This window comes from Pelophylax lessonae (assembly GCF_965119305.1).
Source record: "Pelophylax lessonae genome assembly, chromosome: 6".
In the NCBI taxonomy this organism is placed as follows: domain Eukaryota; kingdom Metazoa; phylum Chordata; class Amphibia; order Anura; family Ranidae; genus Pelophylax; species Pelophylax lessonae.
Genome location: NC_138773.1, coordinates 103576538 through 103585289, shown reverse-complemented (window position 1 = coordinate 103585289; position 8752 = coordinate 103576538). Strand labels below are relative to the sequence as shown.

Sequence of the window (8752 nt, the reverse complement as noted above, 5' to 3'; positions counted from 1 at the left end):
ATGTGAAGCGGAACCCCATGCAAAAAAAAAAAAAAAAACAACAGCTAGAATACCCCAAAATTTATAACCAGACCATTTTGAATTGAATTTCATACCAGATCCTTATCTGAGCATGCAGCCTGGTTGGCCAGGAATAGGGGGTTGGGAATGCACTCCCCTCCCCTCTTGAACCATACCAGGGCACATTCCACATTCCCTCATACCTGGCAAAGCCACCAGTACCCCATAGGAAAGCACCTTGTCCCCATGTTATTGAGAACAAGTGCATCTTCCCCACAACCCTGACCTGGTGGTTGTGAGGGTCTGCAAGAGGGGGGTTTATGGAATTGGAAGCACCCTTTAACAATGGGACAACCAGCCTGCCCCATGTGAATAATTAAGGGGTTCAAAGTAAATAAACACACTGAAACTTTTTGACAAGTCTTTAAAAAAACCAACCAAACAGAAAAAATTCTCATAATGTAAATCTATCGTCAATCATGTCATTAAATAATGTAGATCTACATCAATCATGATAAACTACATCCGCAGAAATAAAAAAATTCCACCTATCACCAACACTATAGCTCCCATCACAAACTCATGTGGAATAACATCTCTCAGGGCAGCTTTAAGTAAACAAATAGGTGGGGCTCCCACAAGATATCATTGACTAAATATGGACATGATCATTGTCGGTCAGTGACGTTACAGGAATCTTTGTGACATCAGTGTTCTGTTTACTTTTTGCATTAGAGTTCTCTCTTAAAACCCATACCAGACCCAAAGGGGGGGGGGGGGACCAATGCCAATTTCTCTTCACACAGTCCCTGACCCTTTGTTGACATCCCACTGTCAGTCAGGATGCCCTTTCTGATAGTTGAATAGACTGGGTGAAGATAATGCATGGCTGTTGAGACGTATCCAGCGGAAGTGGAGTGGAAGCTGTCACATTAGGCAGTGGTAGCAGTAAATATTTCATTTCCCACCGCTGCTAGAACCTTGCCATTTGCACCTCAGAACAAAAAAAATTTGGTCTGCTCCTAGGTTCAAACCAAGCCAGCAGCTTATCCCTAATTTAGACAATACTCCAGAATTCAGCTTTAGAATTCTCAGACAGTACCCAAGAAGCTTAGACATGGCTGGTACGATTGTTTACACTTTCGGTTGGGGACCGATACAAAACAGGCAGATGAACTGCATTTTTCCTCTCCCCCCAGTGAATGGGGCTGTGCCGCAACTGACCTGCAACCACATGTAATGCACATATACATCTGAGGGAGCAAGAGGTGATCCGTAGGAGTATCCTGGGGAGGATTCCTTCATTCTTCTACGCTGATTTATACTGCGCATTGAGCCCTAACCATGAACATGGGGGACATTATTATGGGGTGAGTTACCTTGCTGAAGGGTGTGGATTCACAGCGGCGGTGGATTTTGCGTTGTCCCAATGCTCAGCACGGGATTATATCACCAACGATCACTGATTATATTTTATTGAATGTGGACTTTTTGTTGGCACTAAAGAATTTATTTGATTTGGTGCACATTTATTTGTGTTGGTGCACATATTTATTTATTTATTTTGGTGCATGTTTCTAGATTTTTTTCATTTATTTATGTATGATTATTTATGTATGACACTGATTCACTCATATAATGTTTTTTAGGTGGTATGAGCATGAGCAGCTAGTATTTGTTTTATTTTTTTGTTTGGACATTATGCAGGCTATAGTCCTGCGCTAACCCTAATTCTCCACTAGATGGCGCTGATTGCTTACAAGAAAACCATGCTCTGATGACAAGGGTGACATAACAGCTGTAGGGGTGGGGGACTGAACCAGCAACAAGGAAGAGAGAGGAAGAACACAACAAACAAGTCCAGGCAAAGGAAGGATCATGGACAGAAAGAGAAAGCTGACAGATTGCCTGCCAGTAGTAAAACATGCTGAAGAGAGCAGGAAGAGAGCTGAAAGAAGAGGAAAAACCCTGGTAAAGGGGGAGGCAGATCAGACACAGCCTGGGGGTGGCAAAGCCAAGAGGAAGACTGTGCAGAATGAGAAGAAGGACTCAGGAGGTGAGTGTTGATCACTGGGATCATAGAGAGGGGCTGCTGTCAGTGTCATTTGTCTGGAGCTCTTATTTTATCTCATTTTCTATTCAGTCCCCTGATTTGCTATATTCAGTGCTGATCTCCACCGGTCACCAGTGTATGATTTTTTGGTGTACTTTGCCCATTGTAGGGAAAGGTCCACATTATTATTACTAAGTGTCCGTCTTATGGAAGTGATTACCTCTGTCCTTCTTCAATTGTCCTAGTCTACAGACGTATCTAAATTATTTTGCTATAAAGTGTTGCCTTGCACTAAATGTATCATCCAAATGCTAATAATGCATTTATTTTTAAATACTAAAGAGAAAGAAAATCAGAGGGTTAAATCATTTTTTGCATATGGATTCTTCTTGTAGTGATTGACTTGGGTGTTCTTGGACAGGGATCCGAATCCATGTGTGTGTGTGAGACCACAAGGAAGCTGCCATCTGCACAGGCCAATCATCTGCGGGTAGGGAATTCTCTGGGGCATTCACTGTATATATAGGTGCATCTCATAAAATTAGAATATCATCAAAAAGCTCATTTATTTCAGTAGTTCAATTCAAAAAGTGAAACTCATATATTTTGTGATATATTTCAAGCATTTCTTTCTTTTAATTTTGATGATTATATCTTACAGCTAGTGGAGACCTAAAATTCAGTATCTCAGAAAATTTGAATAATACAAAAGACCAATTAAAAAAAAAAAAGGATTTTTAATAAAGAAACTTTGGGTTACTGAAAAGTATGTCCATGTACAGTATAGTATGCACTCAATACTTGGTTGGGGCTCCTTTTAAATTAATTACTGCATCAGTGCGGTGTGGCATGGAGGCCATCAGCCTGTGGCACTGCTGAAGTGTTATGGAAGCCCAGGTTTCTTTGATAGTGGCTTTCAGCTCATCTACATTGTTGGGTCTGGTGTCTCTCATCTTCCTCTTGACAATACCCCACAGATTCTCTATGGGGTTTGAGTCAGGCGAGCTTGCTAGCCAATCTATGAGCAGAAGTTGAATAGAAGTCGGCTTGAAGTAGTACAAGAACCTTTCCTAAAGTCGGAAAGACTGTTCAGTAGTGCTAATTAGGACAGATCTCATTGACTAACATGGGATTTTACATGTCATGTGACTTAGGGTCTCAGAGGTCTGATCCCAAGTGGCGGCAGTGTGAACTGAGCGTTAAAGCGCTTGTAAAAGTAAATATTTTTTTAAGAAAAATAACAAAAAATGTCTATACTTACCTACTATGTGCATTGGAATTGCAAAGAGCGGCCCTGAACCTCCCCTTCTTGGGTCCTCCATGGGCGCTTCTGGCATCTCCCTTCTGTCCAGTGCCCCCTTGGAGAGCTGCTTCCCATGGTGGCACTCGTGTGTGCTCGCTCCGGAGCCCTGCTACTTCACCATTTGACCCAGACAGGGGGCCCCCCACTCTCTCGTCACTGGCTTTGAGTGACAGCACTGGGAGCCAATGGTTCCCGATGCCCCAGCAAAGCCAGCAAGACCCAGAAGTGCGGGGAGAAAATAGCTGCTGACTAGACGGCACTGGATCGAATGAGGGCTGAGGTAAGTAACAAAAGGTGGGGGTGGGGGGGGGATGCTGATGTTTAAACATTTTAAACCTTAAAGCAAGAAGTGCACTGGAGGTTTACAAATTTGTGCATTCGTACTTTAGGGATGTGGCACTTATCAAAGCATATCCATCACTAATTAAAATAGTTGTAAACTGTGGATGTTGTTAAAAAAAAAAAAAAAAAACCTGCAAGGCAATGGCATAATATGCTAGGATGCATCGCATGCTAGCACATTATGAAATACTCACCTTGGAACGCAGCCCTCCAGTGCTGCACTGTCACAGCTGAGAGGGCTGACATGTTCCCCCTGTCTTTTTTAGGGGTTCGCACGCTCCGGCTATGTGATTGGCCGGAGCTGGGATGACGTCACTCCTGCGCCAAGGTATGCTGGACCTTCAGAGCGCATGCGCCAGTGATGTCACTGGCTGCATGCAGGGTGAATATCTCCTAAACGGTACATGTTTAGGAGATATTAATTTTACCTACAGGTAAGTCTTACTATAGGGTTACTTGTAGGTAAAAATGACCAATCAGGGTTTACACCTGCTTTAAATTGTTTTGAACAGGTTGCTTGCATTGAACACCTATGCATCCTGAGTGGGTGTAGACAACCCTTCGCTCCGGTGTACGATCGGTACGCCGGTGTGAATGAGACCCCACAGATTCAAAACATACATACAGCAAGTAAAGTCAGAACTCCATATCTGTCAACTTGTTCCTGGTGACTGTTTGGGAAGCCATTGATGCCGGATCAGCATGATAGTGAAGCATTATTCAAACATACATAAATACGTCAAGTATAGCTGCATACTAAAGTCCAAAAAGATGGTGAGATGATGAGAGTTTTAAGCTATATTAGCATTTGTGTATGTGTATTCTGATGTGATATGTTCATGTGTATTCTTTGATAGCAGTAATACCACATGGACTTAGATCCAGCCGCCAGGGGATCCGTAAACATAAGGTCTCAGATGAATGATCCGCTCTGCAACATGTATCTTCTAAACAGAACATAGAGGTGCAGCCATGATATAAGTCAGTGATATTAGCCAGCTTTTCTATTTGCAGACATATTGATGATTATATATTTTTTTGGTCCTATAGATGCTCCACTCCCAAAACTAACCCCACTGGAGAAGCTTGTCAGGTTTGACCTGGATTGGAATTTTGGACCTTGTACAGGTGAGACATCAGGATATTTCTTTACAGTAACTGGGCCCCATAGGCGTTTTTGGTTAATCCATCTAGGTCATACAGAAAAGGATGGAGCGTAGCCTTTAAGAATAGAGAAAAGTCCTTAAAAAGCAGACAATACAAAATTGGGCATAAATCTTAACAGTTTTAATGAATTTTGCTTAAAGCTGAATCCCAGAGAAAGTAAAAATCCTCTCTTGCAGTGGAGCTGTCCCTACACTGCAAGGGTTAAATGCTCTTTTAGGTTTTTGAGAACAAAAAAGACGATTGTATTTACCCGATCCTCTGCTCCTACAGGGTCCAGTTCCCACAGCCCTAGCAGCCTAAAGTTCTTTTAATATTTTTCAGATCCAATGCAAGGTCCATAGCCTTGTATTGGGTGTGAGGATAATGGGGAACAGTCCACCACTGGAGCGTAGGGGAGCACTGGCTGCTGCAAGAGTGAAGGATTGGGTAAGTAAAACTGTCTTTCCCATCCCCTAAACCTAAACAAGCATTTAGCCCTTACAGTGCTCCCCACGCGCTAATTTGGGTTGACCTGCTAAAGGTAAAGAGCATGTTCACTTTAAAGGGAAATTTCACTTTGTAAACTGCGTTTTCACATATCTTAGTGAATGAAGTGAATTTTAACAAAGTTAAAGTTTCCTTTTTCAAAGAATACCCAATTATATGCAAATGATAGAAAATGAATCCTTTCTCTTAGACTAAATGAACATTTAACCCTTGCAGTGCCTACAGCCCTGAGTGGCTCTAACCATTTCCAGGCATGTGCTAGCACCCAAGTCAGTGGTTTTAGTCCCTGTCCACCTTTCCCTTCCCCTTCCCATTATGGGTTGTTTAAGCATTCATGTCCTGTTTAAGAAATTGTGGATGCACTGTGAGACTCCCCTCTATTTTCAGTTGGTTCCTTAGTGCTGTCACCTTTTTAGTTATCGTTGCACCTGTGGCATTTACTATTCCTCTGGGATTTACTGTACTAATGTCCCCCTGTAAACCATTTTTTTTCTTTTTTGATGTGTCATTATTGGGTTGTGCTGTATATGATCCTTTTCCTGCCTTTCCCTGTATCCAGCTAATAATAGTTCCTTGTATGCTACGTTCTTTGTAGTAAATGTTGGAATTTCTCAATAAAAGTTCTTGTAAGAATCCTTTCACACAGGCTTTCCACCTGGCGGACTCAGTTTTGCTCAGCCGGGATTGATCCGTCGATCCCCACTGAGCAGGCGGATGACAGATCCATCTCCGCTCACTGTGCTGAGACGGAGCTGTCAGAATCCCGCTCTCCTCTATGGGAGATCGGATGAAAACGGACCGCCTGTCTGTTTTCATCCAATCCTATCCGACCCTCCAGACAGATGGAAAATAGGGTTTCCATTCATCTGGATTTCACGGACATGATCGGATCGGATAGCAGCGGGTGTCAGCGGACATGTCACTTCTGACATCCGCTGCTCCAAAGGGGTGCTTGGAGCATCCGATCAGATCCGCCTGAAAAGCTGACAGATGGACCTGATCAGAAAACCCGTGTAAAAGGGCCCTAAATATTTTCAAATGCAGGGGGGCACTGCAAAGTTGGATTTTGAATTTTTTTTTTATTGTTGTTATTATTATTATTTTCCTGTTATTTAATAAAATGTAATCACCTTCAGGTATCTCAAGGATGGAGCGCTGGCAGAGAGCACAGGATCTGGGCCTAATACCACCACAGGACATAAAACAGATCCTCTTGACACACAGTGCAGATCCTCAGTATCAGCACAAGTAAGTGTTTGGCAGATGAATATGACTTAATAATAGCTTATATACAGGGGGGGTTGGTTTACTAGAATCGTGGAGTACAAAATCTGGTGCAACTCTGCATAGAAACAAATCAGCTCCCAGTTTTTATTGTCAAAAGCTTTATTAAACAAGCTGTAGTTAGCAGCTGATTGGCTACCGAGCACAGCTGCACCAGATTCTGAGTGCAACAGTTTTAGAAAATCTCCCCCAGTATGTCCAATATACTTTAGATATCCTTATAGTTCCTGAGGGAAAGGGTCGAGGGTTGAAATCATGGGGCCCCATACAGACTTTCTGATGGGCCCCCCTCCAATACCCCCCCCCCCAGGGTGCAGAGTAACTGTGGCACGGACTTTACCCCCCTACACCCCGACAGTGAAAACAAGTCCCACCTCCTGGGCCCCTCTAGTTTAGGCCCTAGTAAGCAAGTAGGAGCAGGGTGTGGTCTAGTAAAATCCATTTATTCATTTAGGCAGAAATTAACAATAAAGTTGCCTTGGGGCCCCCATGTTTAGCTGATGAGGCCTGGGTCCAGTACAACAGGACCAGTTGAACTGCCTTATCAGCAGCCCTGCTGAGGAATAACAGGGTAAGAGGGCAGGTGCAGACCTGCATTATCCAAGCTTAGTTGGCACTTTTCCACTGCAAGTACCGGCTCGGCTCCACTCGGCCCTGCTTGGCTCTGTTTGGTTTTCCACTGCATGGTACCGCATGGTACGGTGTTGGAACGGTTCGGTACGGTTTGGTACGGTTTACTTTTCCACTAAAGTAAAGTGGGTGGTATAACAACGATTCTCTGACAAATCGGTGGCTAGTAGTGACAAACAGTCAAGGCTGCATGCAAAGGATTGTGGGATATGGTACCGGTATGGCCCTCTTGGAACCACAACTGAGGTGGTACTGTTTAAGCGAGCCGTACTGTTCGATTCCATATAGTGGAAAAGCGCCGCCGTACTGTACCGAACCGTTCCAACACCGTACCATGCGGTACCATGCAGTGGAAAAGCGCAAAAGCGAGCCGAACCGTTCGGTTCCATGCAGTGGAAAAGCTCCATATTTGTACTGGATGTTTGTGCCCAACACTACATTTAAAAAAGTATTCTCAATACACTTTTTGGTTGACAGTTGATGTCTTATTATCTGTTTCAGCCTTTGGAGTACATATGCCATCTAAGGAGAGCAGAGTAGAAGTAATGAACAAGACTGGATGGGAGCTGAGATGGACGAGATGGCTCAGAGACTGGTCTTTACAGGATAAAGTGCCTTGTTTAATATTATTCTCTGTTTAAGGAGATCAAAGTCCAATCCACATATAATGGATATGTTTGAAACATGTTGTTGGTTACTTTGTAGTAAAGCTGTTAAAGATGTTGCAGGGTTATTCAGTAAGTCAAGAGCAATGCTAATTACAAACGCCCACAACAGCCAATAAGGACTCAATCTCTTATTGCCAATCTTCCAAAATGAAGCCACACGCTCAGTTAGGCCACATTTGGCTGAAGTCTGGCTTCTAGGGGGCACTACGCTTGCCGCAACTCTATGGCCTTTTATATCGGTATGTTGAATGACCCTAATAAGAGATCTTCCAGTTCCGTTAGTTCTTCAATAATGTTTGAAGAGTTAAGTTTTAAAGTCTGCTTGATTGAGTTGGTTAAGAGATCTTATTGCTAGTCTCGGAAAATTAGGCCACAAGCGCCCTGTAAAAGAATATAATTTTTTAAAGACTACAGACAAGGTCTCTTTAAGCTCCATCCCATCATGTTTGTATGTTATTATGACAGTGCTAAGCGGCTAGGCAGAGGGAGAATTATGTGTGGCAGGCACACTCTATTGCACTTTTTAGGAAATTCTTCTTAGTAATAAAGGTGTAAGCCTTAAGTAGACATATGCTTACCATTGCCATGCTTCCCGACACTCCAATGGAATGGAGAGACCTAACCCTGCATAGGCTTTTATCGAATGGTCTTCCATTCCCTCAAAGAATCACCATCTTCCAAACCCAAAATGTGGGTTGTGACGAATGGTTTCAGTTTATAAAAAGGTTAATGACTTCCTACTTTTCCCCATGACATAGTATCCAGGTCTGGTGATTGGCTGCTCAAGCCTGTGCACTCCATGCTGGGAGGTGGTCACCT

At 43.2% G+C, this 8752-nt stretch overlaps 1 protein-coding gene across 1 annotated transcript; it reads left to right on the top strand.

Annotated features, from left to right (window-relative positions):
- The first annotated feature begins 1848 nt into the window (after positions 1-1848).
- LOC309557466 (DNA polymerase delta subunit 4-like) lies at positions 1849-8172 on the top strand. Its single transcript, XM_082260188.1, has 4 exons — positions 1849-2057; positions 4747-4826; positions 6488-6599; positions 7767-8172. The coding sequence occupies exons 1-4, from the start codon at positions 1879-1881 to the stop codon at positions 7789-7791; spliced, it is 396 nt and encodes a 131-aa protein (XP_082116314.1). The 5' UTR covers positions 1849-1878; the 3' UTR covers positions 7792-8172.
- The last annotated feature ends 580 nt before the right edge of the window (positions 8173-8752 follow it).

Bases quoted from the DNA above. Each gene is read 5' to 3' on its own strand.
- LOC309557466 (XM_082260188.1), top strand. From the start codon at position 1,879: ATGGACAGAAAGAGAAAGCTGACAGATTGCCTGCCAGTAGTAAAACAT. The intron at 2,058-4,746 runs TGAGTGTTGATC...TTTTGGTCCTAT, and splicing joins GAGAAGAAGGACTCAGGAGG to AGATGCTCCACTCCCAAAAC. The intron at 6,600-7,766 runs GTAAGTGTTTGG...TATCTGTTTCAG, and splicing joins GATCCTCAGTATCAGCACAA to CCTTTGGAGTACATATGCCA.